Raw genomic sequence first — 27622 nt, 5'->3', positions numbered from 1 at the left:
TGATTTGTGCCTTCCAGTGCTCTCTGGGTCTCTTTGTCTCTTTCAACAGAGAGAGATAGAAATAGACAAATATAGGTACATCTGTATACATATATACACATATCTACATCTGTCTCTGTATCTCTTACCTACATCTGTCTACACACACACACACCCACACCCACCCACCTCATAGTTTGGCAGATAGTAGATCCTCACTCTTTAATAAACTCACTTCATCTCATTTCTCTAACAAGTTTTCTACTTCCTGAAGCCACTGCATCCCTTTGAGCTCTGCCAAATTAAACCTGTTTTTTTTCCCCCCATTCCCTCATGATTTATTTCTAAGACTGCCTTTTGCTTTTTCTCTACTCTTTCCTGTCTCTGTCCTGTCCTTTCCCTCCCCTTTCCTTTCTTTTACTCTTCCCCCCCCCTTTCTCCTTATGTCTCATTAAATACTCATTCCATGTGACCATGATATCCTTATTATATAATCCATCCTTCTTGAGATTTTATGTTAATTCATCATCCTCCCACCCTCATGGCCTTTCTCAGTCTCCTTGGGTATCGCTCAGAGTGGTTGGTGTTTGAAAGGGTTCTGTCCTTGACCTTTATTGCTTGTTACTCTGTCCTCTTGGTTCTCTTGTAGAGGTAATTTCCTCTCATCTTCATCCCCAGCTCCGGAGGCTGATGAGACCAAACGCCACACGGTAAAGCGTTGTTCTGTCAAATGCCAGTTTTCCTCTCGTTCCCACTCCCCACTCACCACCCAAGCTGAGAAACATGTTTCCATTACTTTTCCACGTGAACACTTAGCTTTAGCAATTATACCATAATTATTCTTCAAGTTCAGACTTCTCCTCTGAGTATATTCATCTTTATCTGAGAATTGCTAGGCCCTGGAAGTCATCGTGTTAACTCTTAGCTTCTTGTTTTACTTCTCTAACATCATTTCTCATGAATAAATAATTGTTAAAATGTTAAAAATCAATTATGCACCCTCATTAAATTCCTATCACATTTAACATATGGAAGGTTAGAGTGCTTTGTGCTGCAGAGGTGAGTGGACAGGATATAGTGTAAGTGTCAAAATACAATAATTTTTATTTACAGATCTTTTACCAAATAAACAGTGATACTTCTGTCTGTACAGTTCTACATAGTGGGAGGGTATAACTTTCACTCATTCAGCAAATATTCATAGATATCCAGATATGAGTGGTCACTGCAAAATGGGCAGTAATGATATAGCTGGACAGTGAATAGGGCAAACTATTAAATAAAGATTATTGGAGACTTTGCTAAGGGCTATGAAGGAAATAAACATTGTGGAAAGAGGGGGAAAGAGTGAATAACCAGTGGAGGCTATGAAGAGTCTGCTTATCAGGATAAGCATAGTCCTAAGGAGGTGACCTCTGAGGTAGTTCTTGGAAGGTGAGAAAGAGCCAGCTATGTGACAAGCTTAAGGAAGAACATTTCAAGCAGATGATGGACCAAGTGCAGTGTTTTAGGTGGAAAAGGGTCTGACAGATTAAACCGGGAGAGAGGCCAGTGTGGTTGGTGTGTCATGAAAAAGAAGAAGAGAGGTATGAGAGGGACATGCGAACCCAACACTTGCAGGGCTTGAAAGCCAGTGCAGCAGTGTTCTTAGTTTCAGAGCAGTGGGAGGCCAGTGAAGGATTTTAAACTGAGGCATGGAATACACTTTAGAGAAGACTGTATGTATGGCTTTGCCTAAGCATATTACTATGACAGTGTAAAGTAAGCAGGTATTATTTTTACAGCTTTTAAGATACAGCATCTGAGTATAATTAATTGTGTTTGATTCTGCCTCTCAGTGTTTTCTATAGCACAGTATTTAATTGTATTCTTCGTTATTAAAATAGCTTATTTACTTTTAAAACTGGTAGTAAATTTTTTTATTTCTGTGACTAGCACCGTACTACTTCATTTATTAAGGGAAAACAAGAGACCACATAAATATCCACAAATGAAGAAATTTTGAAATTAGACGTTTATTGAAACAAACGAATACTTTAAGTAGGCTTAGTGGAATTTGACTAACAGACTGAAAAAAAAAAAAAAAAAACCTATCTTATTAAAATAATTTCCTTCTAGAATCCTGATACTCATAGTCATTAAACACTTTTTTGTGTTCCTCAGCCAGATGTCACTGTCATAAAGCCATATTAGATTACAATACCTAATAAAGGTGATTTATATATACTGTGATAAAGCTTGAGCTTTTTGTGAATGCCTGAATGGTTTTAGCAGCCTCTTACATTGCTAAATACCCTTGAACTTGCTCCTTTTTTATATCCTGGTTTATTCCTCAGATGATTATATTTCAGGCCCACATCTTACCTATAAATTTGAGAATTCCTCATCTGATACTCTAATTAAGGAAATATATGAGCTTGACCTTTTGATTTGTCTCCTATCCTTATTGTGTTTTAGGAGAATGATTAGATGTAGTTTATGTGCTAAGGCCTAAGTATTTGATTCACCCTAAAGGTAGATCAAATTTTTATCCAGTTTAAATATAATTCAGAATGTGAAGAATCATTTTCATGATAGATCATCAGAGAAATAATTTGCCATCATTTCTTTCTTCTGCAGTTTACCCTCCCTATTCGCTGTTACTCCATCTCTTCATGGATAGAAATTTATCGCTTATTGCCATGGTTTTTAACTTAGAACATTGTAGACTGAGTGCTCATTGGGAAAGGGCAACTCAACATCTAACTTTCACAATTTGTCAGTGTTGGAAGCCATAAAATCATGGGAAAACTTTTAAGAAGCTATATTTAGTTCAGTTTGAGTCCATCAGGTAACACATTTTGAAATTTGAATATTGGAAAACGGGGAGAGACGAGAGAAAGGCTAAGGGATTACAGCTCTATGCAAAAATAATTAAAGGCTGAGGATTTATTTGTTTTATTCAGAGGCCAAGTGTGACTTAAATGTTTTTGTGATCTTAAATATGTTGAAAAATAATCTTGACAGAATTCCCTTTGTCTCTGAAAAGCTCAGAAGGATAGTACATTTAAAGTGGTTATGCTTTGGGGTTGTAAGATATGATTTAGGGTTGTAGAATAAGGAAACGTCTGTGGCTGGCATTTATTGACATTAACTGGGGAACAAATCAATAATTAGGCTTTGTGGTCAGCCTTGTGTTAGAAACCTATAGTTAATGGAAAGTTTCTCAATTGGCTCAGTACCCTGTTTACTACTATAAATCAATCTTAGCCATCTTATAGGGTCAGGTGGAGGGATGGAATAACTTAGATTCTTGATTTACCTTATACCTGTGGGGCTGTTATGGTGATCAGCTAGGATTGGTGCTTTACCTGTTCAGCATTAAACATTGTGGGGTTGACCACAATGTTTGTTTGGATTTTTCCAAACGGTGATATAGGAAAACCTGAAACAAACTTTTTGACCAACCCAATAGATAGTAATAGCTTTCAGACATGTTCAGCTCAGCTCTTGCTATGACTGTTTAATACTGTTTTAAATATTCTGGTGCTTTATAGCTAAAGTTAAATCTTGTGATCTGCTTCCTTTCCAGCTTCAAATTTGATTTAGTACAGTAATGGTGAATTGAATAAAAAGAATTCTCATTGTCTGATAGTTGCTTATAATAGTAATCAGTTCGTAATCTTTTTTAATCTACCAGGAGGTAGGACTGATTGGAAGCTATCTTACAAAACTCCCCGCCACGGTGTGATTGAGGCTTTTCTGTCTTTGTTTATTTTAATTATGAATTTGGTTTTTTGAGTTATTAATTCTTTGGGTCCCATTGCTTTTTCTGAGCTATCTAATACTGGGAATTCCATTGTTATTTCCATATTTTCAAGTATCAGTTCAGTTCAGTTCATTTGCTCAGTCGTGTCCAACTCTTTGTGACCCCATGAATCACAGACGCCAGGCCTCCCTGTCCATCACCAACTCCCAGAGTTCACTCAAACTCATGTTCATTGACTCGGTGATGCCATCCAGCCATCTCATTCTCTGTCATCCCCTTCTCCTCCTGCCCTCAATCCCTCCCAGCATCAGAGTCTTTTCCAACGAGTCAATCCTTCGCATGAGGTGGCCAAAGTACTGGAGTTTCAGCTTTAGCATCATTCCTTCCAAAGAAATCCCAGAGCTGATCTCCTTCAGAATGGACTGGTTGGATCTCCTTGCAGTCCAAGGGACTCTCAAGAGTCTTCTCCAACACCACAGTTCAAAAGCATCAATTCTTCGGTGCTCAGCCTTCTTCACAGTCCAACTCTCACATCTGTACATGACCACAGGAAAAACCATAGCCTTGACTAGATTGACCTTAGTTGGCAAAGTAATGTCTCTGCTTTTGAATATGTTATCTAGGTTGGTCATAACTGTTCTTCCAAGGAGTAAGCGTCTTTTAATTTCATGGCTGCAATCACCATCTGTAGTGATTTTGGAGCCCCCAAAAATTAAGTCTGACACTGTTTCCACTGTTTCCCCATCTATTTGCCATGAAGTGATGGGACCAGATGCCATGATCTTCGTTTTCTGAATGTTGAGCTTTAAGCCAACTTTTTCACTCTCCTCTTTCACTCTGATCAAGAGGCTTTTTAGTTCCTCTTCACTTTCTGCCATAAGGGTGGTGTCATCTGCATATCTGAGATTATTGATATTTCTCCCGGCAATCTTGATTCCAACTTGTGCTTCTTCCAGTCTAGCGTTTCTCATGATGTACTCTGCATAGAAGTTAAATAAGCAGAGTGACAATATACAGCCTTGACGTATTCCTTTTCCTATTTGGAACCAGTCTGTTGTTCCATGTCCAATATAATAAACCTTATTAGTACTGTCTTTAATATAATTAAGTGGCTCTTAAATGCAGAGATGGAATGGGTTAGGGAGGTATGTGTTAGGGAGGTATTCTTCATTTCACCCCAACCCCTCCCTCCCAACTGAAATTCTAACACTTGTCTTCTGTACTGTCTACACCTATGCAGGCATCACCTCTTTATACCGTCTACATCTGTGACAAAAATGCTTTTTTGTTTTTGTGTCTCTATACATTCTTTAGTTCCTTATTACTCCTTCTTTCCATCTATTTGAAGACAGTCCATTATTCACTAACTTATTCATAGCTCCTTTATGCTTACAAGACCCCAATATTATGTTTTTTCTTTATGTGTGACTTCTGACCCTTTTTCTTTTTGTTACGTCTAGGAGACTATTTGTTTATACTCTTATGTTAAAAATCTTGTATAAATCTTGATTTGTTAGTTAAGTGTTAATTCCTGTGAAGGCAGGGATTCTCTCATTCTTCAGGTATTGTCCATTTACCCAGCGCCATGCAACTAAAAAGCCTCTTGATTAAAATGAAAGAGGAGAGTGAAAAAGCTGGCTTAAAGCTCAACATTCAGAAAACGAAGATCATGGCATCTGGTCCCATCACTTCATGGGAAATAGATGGGGAAACAGTGGAAACAGTGTCAGACTTTATTTTTTTGGGCTCCAAAATCACTACAGATGGTGATTGCAGCCATGAAATTAAAACACTCTTACTCCTTGGAAGAAAAGTTATGACCAACCTAGATAGCATATTAAAGAGCAGAGACATTACTTTGCCAACAAAGGTCCATCTAGTCAAGGCTATGGTTTTTCCAGTGGTCATGTATGGATGTGAGAGTTGGACTGTGAAGAAAACTGAGTGCCAAAGAATTGATGCTTTTGAACTGTGGTGTTGGAGAAGACTCTTGAGAGTCCCTTGGACTGCAAGGAGATCCAACCAGTCCATTCTAAAGGCGATGGGTCCTGGGTGTTCTTTGGAAGGAATGATGCTAAAGCTGAAACTCCAGTACTTTGGCCACCTCATGCGAAGAGTTGACTCATTGGAAAAGACTGATGCTGGGAGGGATTAAGGGCAGGAGGAGAAGGGGACGACAGAGGATGAGATGGCTGGATGGCATCACCGACTCGATGGACGTGAGTTTGAGTGAACTCCGGGAGTTGGTGATGGACAGGGAGGCCTGGCATGCTGCAGTTCATGGGGTTGCAAAGAGTCAGGCATGACTGAGTGACTGAACTGAACGGAACTGATGCACACAATAGGAACTCAGTATTTATTAGTAATATAGTTGTAGGTAAGAAAGGTGGTGGAGTATTTTCATTGCATTAAGTAGACTTGGAATTTAAGCATGAGTATTTTTTCTGATTTCCCTTGAGATTAAATTTTGACAGTGTAAGAGATATTCTTGAATAAGAGGTCTGTGTTCATACTTTATTATTGAAAGGCGGTTCCATTAAAGGATGCTCAGTTACCTGCAGGTTCTTTGAATAGGAGCGTGTGTCTACAATATAGATGTGACCCTGCTGCTGCTGCTAAGTCGCTTCAGTAGTGTCCAACTCTGTGCGACCCCATAGAAGGCAGCCCACCAGGCTCCCTCGTCCCTGGGATTCTCCAGGCAAGAACATGAGTGGGTTGCCATTTCCTTCTCCAATGCATGAAAGTGAAAAGTGAAAGTGAAGTCGCTCAGTCGTGTCCAACTCTAAGCGACCCCATGGACTGCAGCCTACCAGGGTCTTCCATCCATGGGATTTTCCAGGCAAGAGTACTGGAGTGGGGTGCCATTGCCTTTTCCGAGCCTATAGGATTTTAAATATTGTAGAGCTTTTACAAAGCTCTGAAAAATAACACGTGTGTGAAGATGGAAGGAAAATTGGGCTTTGAATTAATTGAAAAGTCACAAACCAACATCTCAATGATTGCTGTTTATATATAAAATATAAATAATAATACAATATTTTTATGTTTTTTCAATTTGAATTATATTACTTTCAGTTAAGAAATTGGCTCCTGCATGTGGAAATTCAGAAGGCAATGTTAGGTATAAACAGTGAAGCACAATTTGTTAAAAACAGATCAGAGTTAAGTCTTGTTTCTGTAATGCATTAGCTATTGAATTTGCAGGTGTTGCTTAACCTTTCTGAGCCTGGTTTCTTCACTTATGAAATGGAGACAGTACTAGCCTACCTCAAGAGGTTTGAGCAAGGACTAGAAAACATAGTCCTTTTAATGCACCAAACACATTTCCTGGCCTCTAACACCCACAGATTGTCTTTTGGTACTCTTCTTCCCTACCCCTCACTTACATACACATTATTTCATTGACAGTCTTACTTAATTTTTTGCCTTCTGATGTATGGGAGACATTTTGATATTTGTAAGAAAGTTACTCTTAATTATGACAGTGATTAAGAGGGACATTAGAATTTGAAAAAAGGTATTGCTAATAATATGACATGAATATTTTTCAAGACTTTGTTTTTTTTTTTTTTTTTTGGTTTGACTTCAAAGCAGTAAATTTGAAAAAGTATTGAGATATTTAATATTGCTGCTGCTGCTAAGTCACTTCAGTCATGTCCAACTCTGTGCGTCCCCATGGACTGCAGCCTACCAGGCTTCTCTGTCCCTGGGGTTCTCCAGGCAAGAACACTAGAGTGGGTTGCCATTTCCTTCTCCAATGCATGAAAATGGAAAGTGAAAGTGAAGTCGCTCAGTCGTGTCCAGCTCTTAGTGACCCCATGGACTGCAGCCTACCAGGCTCCTCCATCCATGGGATTTTCCAGGCAACAGTACTGGAGTGGGGTGCCATTGCCTTCTCCATATTTAATATTAAGCTTAAAAAAATAAATGAAGACTTGTTGTTAGTTTGAGGTATTATAAAATTTTCAGAAGTCAGTCCAGACATCTCTAGGTGAATGAGAATATACAATTTTGCCACCTTAACCAAGTGCGACAGTATTTCAAGAAAACCATTTTGACCAAGCTTTTTGTAGAATGGAACTTTCTGGCTAAAAGCCCTTTTTGTTTCAACTCTTTACATAAATGTTTACAAGTATAATGGTATGCTTTCCTGCCTTAGAGAAATGTATGTGTAAAGTATAGGAGGCTCTTTGTTTGTAGACTGAGGATCTTTCATTCCTTACTGTAAGTAACAGTTACTATGGTCTGGCAGTGTGGATGGTCTTGTTATAAGGAGGAGGAGATTAGGCTGAAAGTAATCCCAAGGCATATATGAAAAGTTTGCTATGCCACCCACCCCTCATCTTTGCTTATGTTTCATAGCCTACTTCCTCCAAACATTTTCTGACAAATTGCAATTCTGGTTTCTTAAAATGTATTCAAGGAGACTTGGGAGATATTTAGCCTAGCAACCTCATTTTATAGAATAAAAACCTATAGTGTAGGTTAATTGACTTGCTCAAGGATCCAGAGCAGATGCACTAAAAGAAGTAAAATTTAGGTTTCCTCATTAAACTGACACTTTAATAGTGTCCCAAATTGTGGTGGTTATCTTTGATCTTCTTTGAAACAGGTAGATCGACACTTGAGAAAGCTGGATCAGGAACTGGCTAAATTTAAAATGGAGCTGGAAGCTGATAATGCTGGGATTACAGAGATACTAGAGAGGCGTAAGTAAAATTTACAATTTTCCATCACCATTGGGCAATACATGTGCACATCACCGAGGAGACACTGGTTCTGCAGAGACTTCTCAGATCCTGCTTCTAGGTGGATGGTGGCACCTGGGTGGGATCACTTGGTCCCCAGCAGTTGGACTGTTTGGGTTGTGGATACTTGGAGAAATTATATATCATCCACTCGCTCTGTATGACGATAACATATTAAGTCATTTTCTTTTTTTAATAATGTACATATGCCAGTAAGATGAATGGTAGGGACAAAGATTTAAAGAAATGCAAGCATCTTAGAAACAAGTCAATCATCTGGCATTACATGGTTTGTTTAGGCACTTATGTGTTGAGGAAAGTGGTTATTTTTTGTTAAGAACTTCCTTAAAGCTTTCCCTCAATTGTGCTACTGAAAAAGATTTTAATGAGTTCTTCAGCATCTCCTCTTTTTCTCAAAGAAGTCTTTCCTAAACTTCTCTTCTCAGTAAGAAGCCATTTTCATGTTTCTCTGCAATGCATGTGCACGTCACCGAGGAGACACTGGTTCCGTAGACACTTCTCAGATCCTGCTCCTTGGTGGACAGAGGCACCTGGTGGGATCATTTGGTCCCCAGCAGTTGGACTGTTTGGACTTGATCTCCTGCTATAATTTACTCTTATCATTCCTAGGGTTTAACTCAGGAGATTTCCCCAAAATGGAGACATGAGCTCTGTTTCTTGAACGAATTTAGCTCTTCAGCCTAAATAGACAGTGTCCATAAAAGCGGATGGTGCCATGGTAAGCCCTGAGTAGGCACTCACTAAATGTTAGTTGAATCAAGTCAGTATTATGGCCGATTTCTAATATAATTTAACTAAAGGTTCAGGCATCTTTTTTCTTGGTGCATATCAGTAGCAAGAACATATACCTGTTTCTACACATGGATGAAAGGTTTCTTTAGAGTGTTAGGTTACATATATCTCTATTCATATACTCTCTACAGGTCAGCTAGGGCACAACCACACATGAATCCTTGGTACAATAGTTGCATTTTTGTGTTCAAAAATAGGTCCATCACTTTAGATGATTATCTAATTTATTTGTGATACTTCATTCCAAGGGAATCCTATCTGAGGATGATAAGTATCTTGAGACAAAATAAACTGTTTTGTTTTCTTGAAATGCTGATAATAGCTGTGAGTAGCAGTAAATCCATGCCTATTCAATACCTCAGGGAGGTTAATGAAGCATCCTCTGTAAGGACACAAGCATATGAAAGTCATCAGATCAAGTTATGAAAACTGCTCCACCCTGTGCCCTGCCATAATTTCATCTCAAGGGACCAAGATAAACTGAGGACATTCTTTAAAAGTATTTTAAAACTTGGAGGTAGAGATCTATGCATCACTTTTCACAAGCAAAATCCCTAACTTCCCTTAGAAGTCTTTACATTCATATATCATTTTAATGATCAAAGAATTTTCTTTCCTATAGTAATGTCCCATCACCTGATACTTTAGGATCTCCCATTAAAAGGTCTTCAACTCGGTTAACACTAGGTTGAGTTTTTCAGGTCTCATCAGTAATGAAATTATAACATCCATTCATCCACTTATGTGGTACCAAATGTGGTGAATTCCTTAGCCAGACATTAGCATGCCTTGACCCATTTTGTACTTAAAGGTGAATATTAAAAAATGGATTACTTACTGTTTAGAAAGAGGATAAGATTGGCGCAGGGTAAAATAGGCAGTGATGACCCTCTATTGTGTTTGACTAAAATGGTACAGGCATAGACATCAGAGCTTGCTGGTCCTCTGCTGGTTAAGGGTCCGCAGTCCTGTAGCTGATTGATGTGTAAAGTTCTCTGGTGACATCTCATGGCAGTGTATCTCTGTGCTTATCTCTCTTTTTTTGGTTTTTTAGGATCTCTGGAATTAGACACTCCTTCACAGCCAGTGAACAATCACCATGCTCACTCACATACTCCAGTGGAGAGTAAGTTTGATTTAGGAGAGCTAAAATCTTAAAAACAATTAAAAATTCATTGTATCATCTATATATTCTCTTTCATTAGCTCTGCACAACCGATTGAGAAACAGATATCCTCCTGTTTCTTTTATCTTGTGAGATACAGTTTTTCATTGCAACTACTGGCAGATTTATCTTCTTCATTTGGGAAGAGCATATTTGATTTGGGAACAGGTAGTCTGTTTTCCCTGGCATTCTCAAAGGAAGAATGTGTGGTACTAACAGCAGTGTATACTCTCTAGATACAAATAACCTGTTTCTCTCTAGGGAGTGTTCTTTTTCATCCTTTCTCAAGTGCTTAGCCTACTGTTGGCATATAATAAAGTCTCAAATGGTTGAGTTAGTGAGTAAATGAGTGGTTTAGTCAGATGCTAGCTGACTAGATTGACTGTACTGATGCCTTTTTTTGACAAATCAATTTGATATGAAAAGTTGATTGAAAAATATTTTAAATTGTAGGTAATGTTTTTAAAAAAAAAAATCTCTCATGTTATATATGAAACCAGTATGCATCATGGCTTACTTCGCTGCTTTGCTACTGAAGTTTTTTAAATGTCTGAGCAGTCAGCTGTTAATAAGACATGTGGCACAAAGAGTTCTATTTCTCTTGTCTTCTCAGAAAACATAATGTTGTTTTGGTTTATAATCAGATGAATGTATTATGCCTTGCCCATAGTTCTCTAAAATTTAAAAACACATGAATTCTTTATTTATATTCAGAAAGGAAATATAACCCAACCTCTCACCATACGACAACAGATCATTTACCTGAAAAGAAGTTTAAATCTGAAGCTCTTTTATCTACCCTAACATCAGATGCCTCTAAGGAAAATACTCTAGGTAAGTTTATTATCTTAAATGTGATTGTTTTCTTTTTTGGTTTTTATTAAAATAAAGGGGAATGACAGCATTTAAGGTTAATTATACAGATTCTTTACCTGGTTAGAGTCTACCGTAAGAAGAAAAAAAAAAAAAAAGAAAATTTGTGACATGAAATTTTTAATTTAATCATTGTATCTGTGCTGAGAAATAATATACTTTAAGCTCACTGACATTTTGTTCTGTCTAACCATTTTCATTCCTTCTTTAATTCTACACAGGTTGTCGAAATAATAATTCCACGGCTGCTTCCAACAACGCTTACAATGTGAATTCCTCCCAACCTCTGGCATCCTATAATATTGGCTCCTTATCTTCAGGAACTGGTGCGGGGGCAATTACCATGGCAGCAGCTCAAGCAGTTCAAGCTACAGCTCAGGTAAAAAAGAAAAGGTTTAGAAACGGAATGTTAAGTTTTGTCTGAATCCTTGGCAGACTCTAGCAGAAATAACTTGATGTGAACAAAAAGAGTTTTCTTGCATTGTATAGTTTCATTTTTAATCCTAGTTTTATGATAGCTAATGTTTAAAGCTGGGACAATACTTTATTCTTTCTTCCCGTTCCAGGGCTTTCTCTGTAGCCTTGGAACTTAGGTTGCCTTGAGTTTGTTCATTTCTGTGCTGGCTATCATCTATATTCCGAATTAAGTTACCCATCCTGTAGTTACCTCGTAACTGGGTAAAAACTGATCCTAAATCTTTATGTAAAATAACTTAAATTACAATGATGAACATAATGGTTTAAAACAAAATAATATTAGATAAGCCAAAATAATGCTGTAAATAGACAAAAGAAAATGTGCATATTTATATGTATTAATAATATCAATGACTGCCTTTTTTAAGATGAAAGAGGGACGAAGGACATCAAGTTTAAAGGCCAGTTATGAAGCATTTAAGAATAATGACTTTCAGCTGGGAAAAGAGTTTTCCATGCCCCGGGAAGCAGCTGGCTATTCATCATCATCTGCGCTCATGACTACATTAACACAGAACGCCAGCTCATCAACAGCCGACTCAAGGAGTGGGAGAAAGAGCAAGTAAGTTTTATTGTTATAGTAGCTCATACCTTTACTGAGTGTGCAGACTACCTAGCATCCAGCTGGGCTTCCGTGTAGTAAACAGAGGCAGCTTCCCAAATGGCTCAGTGGTAAAGAATCCACCTGCCAAACAGGAGACTCGGGTTCAATCCCTGGGTCGGGAGGAAGATCCCCTGGAGTCATAAATGGCAGCCCACTCCAGTATTCTTGCCGGGGAAATCCCATGGACAGAGGAGCTTGGCAGAATATAGCTGCTGGAGTCACAAAGAGTAAGGCACGACTCAGCACACAGACACACACACACATGCATGTATATATATAATGGGTCAGGGTGAACTCTGGGGAGGTGGGAAGACATGACATTTACTTCACAATGACTTACCTAGAAAGAGGTAAAGTCCTTAAAAAGTTCTAAGAAACCTTGATTTTTCTAAAGTCTTGAATTGGGGTTATTAATAGATGACCTCTCATTGCTTTCTTTTGTTCATTAAGATAAACCATTAATGAAACCTTTTCTAACTTATAACCCCTTGTTCTGCCATGTGTTTTCTGGTCTTCATTTTAATTAAGAACAAATTGTCTTAGTCCTTGATATTATGTCTCCTAAACTGATATTATGAAAATATCCCTAGATTTTGTAGATACGATTCTTAGGATGATTGTATGAACGCATACATGTGAAAGGGGCTTTGCAGGTGGCGCTAGTGGTAAAGAACCTGCCTGCCGGTGTAAGAGACATGAGAGACGTGGGTTCAATCCCTGGTTCCAGAAGACCCCCTGGAGGAGGGCATGGCAGTCCACTCCAGTGTTCTTGCCTGGAGAATCCCATGGACAGAGGAGCCTGATGGGCTACAGTCCATAGGATCATAAAGAATGAGACATGACTGAAGCGACTTAGCACACATATGAAAACTTAATAGCATTTGGCACCATCTTTCCAAAGTACCTGCATGTGTTAGGTGTTCATACATAATGAGAGTTCAGTTGCTAGTCCAAAAGAATTATATCATAATTGTATCAGTTTATTTTTAAATATATTTTCTGTCAGTAAATGTTATATTTTCTGTGTTCCTGTGCTTCCTGTGGATGAATCTCTAAAAGAATGATCAATGTAGAGTTACCACAAAAGTGCTAAATATCTAAAAATTCATTTAGTGACCCAAATTTATTATAACTGCTGATGATAAAGTTTCATATTTTTAAAATTTGTTAGCATATGTATAATGGTAAATTTCTTGTGGATTTTAACACACTCTGCTTCATGTTCTATATAGGTGAGTATTCCCATATCAGATGATGGTTATCATTTTCATCAAATGCTTCCGTGTATTTGTATTTTTGATTCTAATCAAGAGTATTCAGTTTGCTTAAAAATACAAAGAATGTCTGTACGGAAGCCATAACTAATACTAATTCTTAAAAGGATGGCCTACTCTTTAAACAGTGGTAAGAAGTAACAGATTAAAAGTTTATTCTAAAAACTTTGAAATATTTTAAAAGAATTTCCTTTGAATATCTTTGTTTTCCAGAAAACAAAATCTGAAACAAAAATAAGCTATTATGAAAAATGTTGCTCTTTTTGCTCTAAACACTTGTGCTTTTACATCCATTTATCAGATGGCTTGAGTGTTAAAGAGTATTTTGTATATTTACTGTTATTTCATTTCATGCCATTAATTAGAAGTTACTCTCAATTAAGTTCTTCTGGATGCTGAGCAAATAAAACTGATACTGCTTTTTCAGAAACAACAACAAGTCTTCAAGCCAACAGTCATCATCTTCTTCCTCCTCTTCTTCCTTGTCATCATGTTCTTCATCATCAACTGTTGTACAGGAAATTTCCCAACAAGCAACAGTGGTACCAGAATCTGATTCCAACAGTCAGGTTGATTGGACTTATGACCCCAATGAACCACGATACTGCATTTGTAATCAGGTATGAGTCTGACGTGTCTATAGAAGCATAATCTGAATAAAATAGGAAAAGAGCTGTTTCATTTTTTTAGTGTTCTTTTTACTCCAGTAAAATACCTTTGGTTTTTTATTATATCCTCTTCCTGCTTCTGATAAAAAGACATGTTCATGATGACTGCAAAACCGTCTCAAGAAGACCATTGTAAACTGTCTTCTGGGATGCTTGGTGGAAATGATGAATGAGATCTCTATGAATACTGTGTCGCACTCTGTCTGATCCCTCTCATTTTGTGCTCTTCGGAGTGCTAAGATTTTCTGTCAGAGTATAGAGCCACTTAATATATTGCACAGTGGAATTCTTTTCCGCTGCATATCTAGAAATAGATAAATACCAAAAAAGGAAAGCCAGGGAAATCCTTATGTCTTTAATTATAGGTAGGTTGTTCCACTTTATGAGGAAATAAATAAGGCTGAATATTAAACAAAATCTTTAAAATACATTTAACTACTATGTTAGAGACCCATCTTCTTGTCCTTGTGCGTTGGTATCCACATACTCTCCAGCTAGTGATGAAAAGCAAAAAGAAAAATGAGAAATGACATGTAATAAACAGATAATTTAGAAGTTTCAGTAGAATAGACTACTGACTGCAAAAATATATATGACCAAACATGACCCAAGAAAAAGTAAAAAAAAACTTTATGTTGATAACCAAGAAAGAAACTTAAAATCTTTATTAAAGGAACCACTCAAAAAATTGACTCTTTTGTCAAGGTAGTTTATAGAACAAGTTTTTATAGACTTTCAAAGAGCATGTAATTTCTCTGTTATCCTGCTGTACACCCCTGCCCCCAAAAATCCTTCAGAAAAAAAAAACCCATAAACTGTATAAGGCTACATGCCCTGTTTCTTAACTCAGTTGTATATTCTGTGTATTTCCCTCTATTTTCTTTACAGTATCATAAACAGTTATTTGAATTTAGGTGCTTGTTAATATAGTCATAATAAAAATATTTAATTTTCTTTTAACTAGGTATCCTATGGTGAGATGGTGGGCTGTGATAACCAAGATGTAAGTATTAAATTTTTCTACTTAGGAATGAAAAAACAGGTCTCACCTATTGTTACTGGAATGTATATTTTTTGTTTAGTGTGTCTCTCAGTCTAAGGAAACAGGTTTGCAGTAATGTTAATTATATTAAGGCTGGAATATTCCTCCCCCAAATAAGATAGTGTCCCTTAATGTGTTCCCTATTTTAACTTTTTTAAAGCTAATTTTATGGTTTTATGTGCAGATTACATTTCTCAAAAGGCATCAGGTTGTATGAAAATTAGAAACACCCTTTTTCCCTTTTGCCAAAGAATTCTGTGTTTGCTAGGATTTGGTTCTCTTATCACAATGAAGAATTGGAACTTTAGAGCAATACTTTCAGGAAAAATGATGCAAAGGTGAGGCTTCTGATGTGGGTTATTGTCCTCCCATTAGAGTGTATTTCCTGCTGTGTTCTGCAGGTGTCAGCCAGTAAGAGCCATTTCTGATATTAAAAAATAAGGTTTGGAAGAAAAGAATTCCTGTTTACTTTCCTTGAAGCTTATTTTGAGTTAGAGGTATATTTTTCTTGTATGCTGAGAATATTTTTGTCTAGTAATTTCCACTCCCTTCTTACTGTCACACTGCTTAGCTCCCTTTTGTCCATGTTTTCCTCCAGGGAAGTGACAGAAGCCTGAATTCTAATAAAGGGCTAATCAATAATGTCAGGCTGCTAAGGTTGATAATAAGAGTTTAAAATTTTAAAGCAATTTGAAGATTGATCAGAGTTGACACACAGAAGTGTGTACTTCCCTGACCTGCCAGGCTCCCCATAACACGGTTCACATAGAAAAGGCTCTCCTTCCACCTCCCTCTGCAGACCCACTTGTGGGCTGTTCATGATGACTGCAAAACCGTCCCAAGAAGACATTGTAAACTGTCTTCTGGGATGCTTGGTGGAAAAGATGAATGATACTTCTATAAATACCGCATCACACTCTCTCTGATCCCTCTCATTTTGTGCTCTTTGGAGTGCTAAGATTTTCTGTCAGAGTATAGAACCGCTTAATATATTACACAGTGGAATTCTTTTCCTCTGCATATCTAGAAATAGATAAATGCCAAAAAAAGGAAAGCCAGGGAGATCCTTACATCTTTAATTACAAATAGGTTGTTCTACTTTATGAGGAAATAAATCAGATCAGATCAGATCAGTCGCTCAGTCGTGTCCAGCTCTTTGCGACCCCATGAATCACAGCATGCCAGGCCTCCCTGTCCATCACCAACTCCCGGAGTTCACTCAGACTCACGTCCATCGAGTCAGTGATGCCATCCAGCCATCTCATCCTCTGTCGTCCCCTTCTCCTCTTGCCCCCAATCCCTCCCAGCATCAGAGTCTTTTCCAATGAGTCAACTCTTCGCATGAGGTGGCCAAAGTACTGGAGTTTCAGCTTTAGCATCATTCCTTCCAAAGAAATCGCAGGGCTGATCTCCTTCAGAATGGACTGGTTGGATCTCCTTGCAGTCCAAGGGACTCTCAAGAGTCTTCTCCAACAACACAGTTCAAAAGCATCAATTCTACGGCACTCAGCCTTCTTCACAGTCCAACTCTCACATCCATACATGACCACTGGAAAAACCATAGCCTTGACTAGACGAACCTTTGTTGGCAAAGTAATGTCTGCTTTTGAATATGCTATCTAGGTTGGTCAGAACTTTCCTTCCAAGGAGTAAGCGTCTTTTAATTTCATGGCTGCAGTCACCATCTGCAGTGATTTTGGAGCCCAGAAAAATAAACTCTGACACTGTTTCCACTGTTTCCCCATCTATTTCCCGTGAAGTGATGGCACCGGATGCCATGATTTTCATTTTCTGAATGTTGAGCTTTAAGCCAACTTTTTCACTCTCCACTTTCACCTTCATCAAGAAGCTTTTGAGTTCCTCTTCACTTTCTGCCATAAGGGTGGTGTCATCTGCATATCTGAGGTTATTGATATTTCTCCCAGCAATCTTGATTCCAGCTTGTGTGTCTTCCAGTCTAGCGTTTCTCATGATGTACTCTGCATAGAAGTTAAATAAGCAGGGTGACAATATACAGCCTTGACGAACTCCTTTTCCTATTTGGAACCAGTCTGTTGTTCCATGTTCAGTTCTAACTGTTGCTTCCTGACCTGCATACAAATTTCTCAAGAGGCAGATCAGGTGGTCTGGTATTCCCATCTCTTTCAGAATTTTCCACAATTTATTGTGATCCACACAGTCAAAGGCTTTGGCATAGTCAATAAAGCAGAAATAGATGCTTTTCTGGAACTCTCTTGCTTTTTCCATGATCCAGCAGATGTTGGCAATTTGATCTCTGGTTCCTCTGCCTTTTCTAAAACCAGCTTGAACACCAGGAAGTTCACGGTTCACATATTGCTGAAGCCTGGCTTGGAGAATTTTGGGCATTACTTCACTAGCGTGTGAGATGAATGCAATTGTGCGGTAGTTTGAGCATTCTTTGGCATTGCCTTTCTTTGGGATTGGAATGAAAACTGACCTTTTCCAGTCCTGTGGCCACTGCTGAGTTTTCCAAATTTGCTGGCATATTGAGTGTAGCACTTTCACAGCATCATCTTTCAGGATTTGGAATAGCTCAACTGGAATTCTGTCACCTCCACTAGCTTTGTTCATAGTGATGCTTTCTAAGGCCCACTTGACTTCACATTCCAGGATGTCTGGCTCTAGGTCAGTGATCACAACATCATGATTATCTGGGTCATGAAGATCTTTTTTGTAGAGTTCTTCTGTGTATTCTTGCCATCTCTTCTTAATATCTTCTGCTTCTGTTAGGTCCATACCATTTCTGTCCTTTATCGAGCCCATCTTTGCATGAAATGTTCCTTTGGTATCTCTGATTTTCTTGAAGAGATCCCTAGTCTTTCCAATTTGTTGTTTTCCTCTATTTCTTTGCATTGATGGCTGAAGAAGGCTTTCTTATCTCTCCTTGCTATTCTTTGGAACTCTGCATTCAGATGTTTATATCTTTCCTTTGCTCCCTTGCTTTTCACTTCTCTTCTTTTCACAGCTATTTGTAAGGCCTCCCCAGACAGCCATTTTGCTTTTTTGCACATCTTTTCCATGGAAATAAATAAGGCTGAATATTAAACAAAATCTTTAAAATACATTTACCTGCTATGTGAGAGACCCATCTTACTTCTTGTCCTTGTGAGTTGGTATCCACATACTCTCCAGCTTAACAAAAATTAATGATTTGTGTTCATTATTTTAAGATTATGGGAGTAGATTACATGAAACTCAGAGTTAACAAAGATGCATATAACTTTTTGTGTCTCCATTTCCTCATCTCTGAACCCTACCAGTTGGACTAAATGATCTATAAAGCCATCTCCTAGATGTCTAAGTTCTGTCTCCATCAATCTAATTATGAATATTTAATCTGCTGGGCGGGCATGTTTTAACATACTTCCTGATCTTTTACTAAAAACTACTTGGCGTTTTTGCATTTTAGTGCCCCATAGAATGGTTCCATTATGGATGTGTTGGATTGACAGAAGCCCCCAAAGGAAAATGGTACTGTCCACAGTGCACCGCTGCCATGAAGAGGAGAGGCAGTCGGCACAAATAAGGGAGGCCATTTCGTTTGTGGAAGAAAAAAGCTTCAACATTTTATATAGGACTTTAAAAAAAGAAGAAGCAGTGCATTTGCAGGCAACCACTTAAAGGATTTACATAGACAATCCTATAAGATCTTGAACTTAAATTTTATGGGTTGTATTTTAATAATGTAAGTAAATTATTTATGCACTCCTGGTGTGCTCCAAATATTACTCCAGTTAGCCTTGGATTATTTCAGTGGCCAACGTATGCAGACATTTGTACTCCTCAACCATTTTCTCCAAGTAATGGGCATTCTATAATGTAGACTTCAAAGAATTCCAACGATGAAGATTTTAAGAAAAGTATTTTATATTCAACAGGTATGTTCTGCTGCATGTACTGTACTCCAGAGCTGTTATGTAACACTGTATATAAATGGTTGCAAAAAAAAAAGTGCTTCTAAAAAGATAATGGTTTTTTAAATGCCTTTATAATAAGCTTTGTTTCTTTGTGAAACTAAATTCAGCGGGCTGAAGCAAATGGTTCATGTGATAAAGTGGGCTGATGTCCTCTAGAGTACCTGGGTACATAAACAGAAACTCCTGTAGGTAAAAACGAATCTGGGCCATTAGTCTTTATATGTTTCTGCATCCAGACAGAGTGCAGTTCATGAGGGTGGGGTGGGAGGGCTGAGGGGAAAGGGTGTTAAAGTGATAACATTTTTATACCAAATGTGTTTATTTTTTTGTGCAAGTAATCCTTAAAATTGGAATTGTATTAGGTGTTAAAATAAAGTTTTTAAAAAATTACTTGTATTTATACTTTACACACTTAATAATGAAAATTTCTTAATTCCAACTAACTTCCAATTTTCATAATCTCAAAAGGACAGAGGCCCAGGACACAGAATGCTGCGTAATCTGTTATGTCTTTAATAATGCTTGGAATTTGTGATACAAAAATAAGGAAAAGACATTTTTATGTAAATGTGAAATGCAAATGTATTTTTCTAGAAGATCCCCCTGGCTTTTCCTTCAGTCTAAGGGACATGAAAGAAGTCTAATTACAGCAGACGAACGGAAATAATCATTATAGTTGTTTTGACTTGAGGCACTGTGGCCAAACTGAAATAGAGAGACCCCTTGGATTGGAGCTTAAAATTCAGTTCTCTTTTTGCTTTTACCACATGTTGGTATGCCAGTTAATTCACTTCTTTAGTCACTCTGGCCCTTATTAAACCAGGGTGATGCCAGCTTCAGGATGTCTGTAAGCAATCCTGAAAGTTTTATTCTATAGGTGCTATTTAAACTAGAAATTTTGCATAGTGGAAGTTTTATTTAAGGTATAATATTGAGTCTGGTCGGTAGAAAAATCCTTAAAACTTTAGAAATACTTATTATGTCATATTTCTTTTATATTGAAATGTACTGGGCCCATCAGATTTATGTTTTAATCAAAACCACTTATGAGCCTCTTAGAACTTATATAGAAAACTGTAAAATCTATGCAATGCTACCCAAAAGGGTATGGATTAGATAGGGGATTTTCAAGGTCTCTTCCAGCTTCGAGATTCCACAGTTCTGAGCTGCTGCAGTCTAATTTTATAACTGGACAGCCCATAAAACTAAGTTAGGTTCATTTGTGGGTACTCATGATTTCATGATACTCAGTATTTTCTTGGAGATTTTATAAACCCTAAAGAAATAATATATAATGTAGTATTCAATTAGCTTATTAGCATGTTGCCTGGGGATGCTCAGTGGTATTGTTTAATCTTATACATAATGACTTTTCTAAACTCACTGTTTTATAGGAATTGGTTCAAGGAAAAAGCCTTATGTACAGCCTTATTTTAAGAGAAAGTTCTTGTCAGAGTCAGGAACATCCCTGTTTCCAGCTGCTATAGCTAGTCCCTTTCAGTGTGTGAATTCCACTATTTAACCAAATCACTCAGAAAAACATTTTGACAAATTTTAAGCTCAAACGTTGAATATTTTGAAGCGTGTATAAAGAACGTAAACAAAAATTTTGTGCAATTATTTAGTAATGGGTGGAACCTGTTAGTATCTGAGATCTATATAATGGGCCAAACATGGAACTACCTCATCGAAAAAAAAATGTGGCCAACTATTAATAATTCTTTGTGACATTTACATCAAGGGGTATATGAGCATTTTTGGTATTATACACATTCAAAATCTTTGTTGTACAAAACTCGTGTAACAGTTGGTGGCATAAGAAAAATCCGAATGTGGGTTCACAGTTTATAGGTGGTGAAAATTGAGGCCTTACTGCTGTGGAGTGTATATTAAAATGTTCATGGTGACACATTTGAAGCAATAAATGGCTTAATGAAATGCCTAAACGAAGCTGAGTGTTTGATAAACGTACAATCATTCTTTTTTAGGGCAGTTCATTTTTTTTAGTCTTTTATCCTTCAAAGCAAATTCCACATATTTTAGATTTTTAACCGTCTTTGTTTTGTACAATGTTAGTGCCCTTTGTCCTTAGACCTCAGTAATAGTCTTCTTGACATAATGAATTATTTTAGACTTAGAAAAACAAATGTCTAATATACCATAAGGGGTAAGATTCTCTTTGAATGTGTAGACATTGCAGTGTTTGCCTTCAGCTTTCACATTAAAAAAAAAATCTTTCAACAGGAGGGTTTTAAGAGAAAAAAGAATATCCTCAAAAATGTTCATTTTTATAATCAAACGTTAAGCATTTAGATGTTGAGATTACACAGATGAAGGTATTTGTGTGTGTGAGGGGTGGGCGGAAGAAGTGGGAAGGATGGACATGTTAATGAGTAATTGTTGTATTTTAGTAAGTGCTATCAATGGATGTACTCATTGTTCTAGGAACTGTGAGAAATTTAATTTAAGAGCTATTATTTAAATAAATGATGCCTAAAAACAGATGGTTTTCCAGGCAGGTGAAATGGTTTTAGAGTCATGGACATTCTGGGAATTTAAAAGTCGTCTGAAATGAGTAGATGTGGTATAGGGAAATGTGCTGACAGAGGAGGAACCTAGAAGCTGAGTGAAAGTCTGTTCATGAGCCATGAATTCATGAGAGTCTGTTCACTGTGCCATACAGTTGTTTGTCAGTGGGAGTAGTGATAGCAGTTACATATTGTCAGTTGAATACTTTCTGATTATTTAAGTTTAAATTATGGCACTTTTCTTACTGAGATTATAAGCTAGAGATGACAAAATTAAGACTAAGTCTTGCAAATGGCTGTAAAATTCTAAATTTAAGGTGAATCTTTTCTCCCAATTTTTGAAGCTACAAATCAGAATTGTTCATCAATTCATCAAATCATCAAGATTTTTAGATTTCCCTATTTAGATGGTAAAATATAAATTATTAAAACAGATTATAATTTCTGACCCAGGATCTTAATATTTCATGTTTTGATTTAGCTACAACAGAAAAAATTTAAAGTGAATTAAAGATGAAATGACTTCAGAATTGTTTTATGTTTAATTGAAGTTTGATAAAAGAGAGATAACCTCTTCTGGCCATTTCCATTTTAAAGTAGTCAGTCATGTATACCTTATAAGTCAGTATTTTAACTTAATAAATAACTTTAGTAACACATTATTAGAAGTCTAGACATTAAAATGTTTATTTGAAATAAATTTAATAATTAATAAATTTTTCAGAGCCTTTTACTTTTATCACTCCTGGCAAAGGAGACTGTAAAGAGAACATTACAAGATTTCAAGGTGATCCAGTGGTTAAGACTCTGGGCTCCCAATATAGAGGGCCTGGGTTCCATCCCTGGTGGGGAAACTAAAAGCCATCATGCCACCTGGTGCGACCAAAAAAAAAGAAAAACAGAATATATATATATATATAGTCATTTTTCTGCGGCTCATTATAAATTCAGAAGCCAATGTGAGAAGTGAGCTTGAGGAATGTGTATAGTGTGTGTGTAGCTTATTCTCATCCCTCACTTCTACTGGCCTGTTAATGACTAAGAGTAATTTTTCACAGGAAGGTGTATACTTGCTAGTCTTTAATGATAAACTATTTTAAAAGCATTCATAAGTTTAATATTGCTTGTAGGAAAAAACAATAACCGTATTTTAATTATCTTTGCACCGTTAAACCTACTCTACTATAGGGACCTTCCATGCTAACATATTAAAATAAGAACAATTATAATTGGTACTAGGTAACTTTAAAAAGCTATCTAGGTCAAATGGAATACAAGGGACCAGGCGGAAATATTTCTAAATAACCCTGAATATAAATAGGAGTCAGTTCATTAGAATGGTTTTGCCTATCTTATAACTAGCCTAATAGAAGCTTTTAATGTGACCTCCCTAGTATGTTCCACTAGAACTTATCGATTTTTTATTTGTATTCTTGATGAATTTGTATATTTATCTTTAATATGACAAATAATTATTTTCTTGAATAGTTGGAGGCATTGATTCTAAAGATAATTTTTTCATGGGTTTCCAAGTGTACCAAAAGATTTTTTCACTTTTCCAATGGTTGTCATTTGTAAGTGTTTGAAAAAGAATCCCCTTATGTGTTGAAAATAAAACAAAAAATAGGCTTATATATAAGAGAAAATATGATTTAAATATAGATGTAATCTTTTGACTTTGTGTGGTATACATGTAACCAAAGAACCATACTCTGTCAAAGAACATTTCCTTCTTAGTCACTTAGATTAGCTAAATGAATGCCAGCCTTCATTGGAGTAATAAGACCAAACCTATCCCCTCCCATCCCCCATTACACACATCAGTCTTTCAGGGAACAAACAGCACTGGAAAATTTTTAATACTTTTCATTTTCTGAAAACAAAAATGGATGATTGAACTGTGGTTACATTTTAAAAAAGAAAACAAGCTAGTTATGTAGTTATCTTGAGATAATTGATCATGATTTCCAAGGAATATTATGCTGTAAATCAGCAGAAAAGAGGAATGAAATTTTTAATTAATGTAATTTGATTGTATGATATTTGTTCATGTTTTATGTATTAATTGATAAAAGCTTGGGAATTCTGGCTGTATGCCAAAATGTAAGTTTATATCCAAAGGAGAGTAAAACACTGGAGAGATACAATTCTTTGCTTTAAATATTTACCATTCTACCTATGTAGAGGATGTGAATCTTAAAAGCAAACTTCGAAGGCTGCAAGGAAATGATGTGCCCAAATTACATTTGTTTGGAGGAGCAGTATAATTACACATTCAAGAAATGGTTAAAATCCCAATGGAGCTAATTGTGTGATTGCCACAGGGACTATTCTAAATGAGGTAACAGACCATTTTTGGCAGCCACATGGAAAAGTTGTGTAACAAAGCCTTCCTTTGGTAAGTTTTAGTCTCCCAACCGTAGCGCTACTGACATTTTTAACCAGATGATTCTTTGTTGTGGCGTGCTGTCACGCGCATTGTGGGATGTTCAGCACATTCCTGGCATCTGCATAGGAGATGTCAGTAGCATCTCCCCTGGGTCCACAAGTTGTGACCACCAGAAAAGTCTCTAGACAATGCCAAATGCCCCTTGGGGGACAAAATTACCCCCACTGGGTTATATGTTACCAAGATGTGAAATATTTCTTGTGGGAAAATGGCAATGATATGGAAAAATATGTGAATTTATGATGTATAAACCTTATGAAATGGGAATTTTTTAATTATTCACAAAAAGATGCTGATAGATGCTACAATAATAGGAAAGTGAGTTAAATAGTTTCAGTCAGCAGTTTCTACTGTAAAGAGATATAAGTATACTAGTAGTTAGAAGGCAGAACAGAATATGATTAAAAAAAAGTCATCTTGGATACTGGTGCAAGCATATTCAAAATGCCTATGGTGACAGAAACTTGTGAAAAATAGAGTGACGGGTCAATAACTACGGAGAGCTGGAGAGAGTACATCCCATGGAACATCCCATTTCAAAAGGGCACCCGCAAGTGTGGTCATATGGAATATCCAGGAGATTTATATGCTCAGAAACACTGGTCCGGTGGACAATTTAAAATGATAAGCCCTTACTCTGGAGGGTAAAGTCTATCTGGACTGTTTTGTTCATCTAGGAATTTAGAGACTATAGAATGTGTCTGTTCAAACAAACATGAATCAAGGAAAAGATAGAAGGAAAATGAAGATTTTCACTCTAGTATTTTATTTCCATGTGTAAATTGAACAAATGCTGTGCCTGAGGGAAGCCTCTTCTACCCTAATGCAATTCCCGGATATCTGCAAACCCTGAGCTCACCATTTAGCGGCCTAGAGTGGTTTTAGCCTGTAGTGGTTTTAACCACTACAAAGGAAGAATTTTTTTTTTTTAATGCACAAAAAGCCCCATAAAGTTTCAGTGGTCTTAAGCTGAAATCCATAGATTTGTACGAAAAAGTGACTTCATATAATCATTAGGAGAGAGTCAATGGAACTGAGTTAAAAGGAAAAGCCCTGATGCTGGGAAAGACTGAGGGCAGGAGGAGAAAGGAGTGACATGGCACAAGGTTGGATGGCATCATCAACTCAATGGACATGAGTTTGAGCAAATGGGGAGATGGTGAAGGACAGAGGATCCTGGAATGCTGCAGTCCATGGGATTGCAAAGAGCTGGACACTACTTAGCCTCGGTACAACAAAAAAATTTTTAATGTTGACTGCATTAGAAATTGCAGAAAAATTGTAAGTCTGTTTTAGGATTTCTGTTCATAGTCCTCCAGCATATCAAGAACCAGACCTCAGCCTAATTGCAGACTGAACTTTCGGTTTTTCATTATCATGAGCGGTAGATGGAAAGTTCTAAAGACAGGTGAAAGGACGCATGATCCTAAACCTGATGTAAATTAGTGCTCTGTGTTTATGTGGCTCTGGGAGATAACACACGATCAGGTGTCTCTGCACAGACCTTAAACCAGTGCAGCATTTTCCTGCACAAGGACAGTGAAGGCACTAAGGCAAGAATATGACATTGCACATGGACTTTTCTGTTCAACAGTCTTGCATTTTGCACCTCTGAGAGTAACCCCATAAACTTGACCCACGTTATTGTCCCCATGGACTGTAGCCCACCAACCTACTCTATAGCAATTCTCCAGGCAAGAACACTGGAGTGGGCTGCTATGCCCTCCTCCAGGGGATCTTCCTAACCCAGGGATTGAACCCAGGTCCCCCGCATTGCAGGCAGGTTCTTAACCATCTGAGCCACTAGGAAAGCCTGTTATTGTACTTATCCTTCCTAAAAAAAAAAAAATATTTTGCTTTGTGAGTTTACAACTAAAGATAGTGGTAATATAACAGTATATTCAGATAATCATAAATAACGGGCTTCCTAGTCTGACAGTTACCATAATATCTTCATTAATAAAAGATTTGGGGAAAGAACTTTCTGGATTCCTGTCTACAGATGGCTAAATAAACCCTTTAACTTAGAAATTATAGCCATCCTTGATCAGAACCAAACTCTCCAGTTTTATCCTTAGTGTGTGCATGCATGTTTTGTCGCTTCAGTCTTGTCTGACTCTTTGCAACACTATGGGCTTTAGCCCACCAGGTTCCTCTGTCCATGGGAGTCTCCAGACAAGAATCCTGGAGTGGGCTGCCATGCCCTCCTCCAGGGGATCTCCCCAACCCAGGGATCGAACCCATGTCACTTATGTCTCCTAAATGCCACCTGGGAAACCCTTGATCCTTAGTGGTCTCCCACTAAAACCTAAAACCTTCAGCAGTTGAAATATTTGTGACTTTTCAAGGTCAAGTTGAGAAACTGCCACTTTCCTGAAGCTTTCCTTATCACCTCTCAAAAGAGGTGAGCTCCTATAAAGCAATTATATTTCGGTAAAAAGTAATTAAAAAAAAGAGGTGAACTCCTGATTATGATTCTTCATGGCACTTGACTTATCTCCACCTTAGTTGTGGCTGGGATTGTCATATGTGCACCAGCCTCTTTTCCTTTTCCTCATATTCCACCTCAGATTCAGTTAGATGGGTCCATATGAGCGGGCTCAGAGCAACAGAATGTGGGCCAAAGTATATATGCCAATTTGAAGCTTGGTCCCAAAAGACCTGTCACATAATTCTCCATGCCTTTATCATTTTTCATCTGCTAGTATGATTCAGAGGATCTCAGTGGGTATCCAAGATTCTAGAATATGGAAAGTCACTGGGTGGAAGGACCTTTGGTACAAAATGTCTTAATAGAAACTGACACTGGAAAAATGATATAAGTGCAAAATGAGCTCCTGTTATGTCAAGCCACTGAGATTTCATGGTTACTTTTTATAGAAGTTACCCTATCCTGACCAATTTGCCTTTGTGTTTATTATATTTTAGTCATTTATGGTATTTGTCAAATGTTTTGTGTTTTCCACATCACCTGGAATGATGTTTTTACATAGTAAAGATTAAATATGTAGTTCATGATTTAAAAGCATCCTGTTACATTTGGAGCTTATGGGGCAAGTTCCATAGTCAGTATTAGAAGAGAGGTGGTAGGAGCTAGGAAGAGGTCAGACAAATCCTCTAGGGCGGAGGTACTGGAAAGTGAGTACCCAGGCGTGGCTGACAGAAACCCCAGAACTTAACTCACAGCATCACCACTAGTATGTATACCTGGATTTTACATCATAATAGTCAGGAGCCTTCTTGAATGAGAAAGCCTTGCAGGAAACCAAGAGGGCCCAGAATCTGAAGATTTCCTCTTCTTATCAGGATACAACAG

General features: G+C 37.4%; 1 protein-coding gene across 1 annotated transcript in view; it reads left to right on the top strand.

Moving 5' to 3' along the window:
* Positions 1–21831, top strand: part of ING3 (inhibitor of growth family member 3) — a 28978-nt gene extending 7147 nt beyond the window's left edge. Inside the window, exons 5-12 of the mRNA XM_027539152.1 lie at positions 8340–8436; positions 10343–10414; positions 11168–11287; positions 11548–11705; positions 12172–12365; positions 14109–14301; positions 15314–15352; positions 18822–21831. Coding sequence (XP_027394953.1) covers positions 8340–8436; positions 10343–10414; positions 11168–11287; positions 11548–11705; positions 12172–12365; positions 14109–14301; positions 15314–15352; positions 18822–18938 — 990 coding nt within the window. The 3' untranslated portion in view covers positions 18939–21831. The remainder of the gene's footprint in view (positions 1–8339; positions 8437–10342; positions 10415–11167; positions 11288–11547; positions 11706–12171; positions 12366–14108; positions 14302–15313; positions 15353–18821) is intronic.
* The last annotated feature ends 5791 nt before the right edge of the window (positions 21832–27622 follow it).

Source organism: Bos indicus x Bos taurus, chromosome 4 (assembly GCF_003369695.1).
Source record: "Bos indicus x Bos taurus breed Angus x Brahman F1 hybrid chromosome 4, Bos_hybrid_MaternalHap_v2.0, whole genome shotgun sequence".
Lineage (NCBI taxonomy): Eukaryota > Metazoa > Chordata > Mammalia > Artiodactyla > Bovidae > Bos > Bos indicus x Bos taurus.
This window is presented reverse-complemented; position numbering and strand designations above follow the sequence as displayed.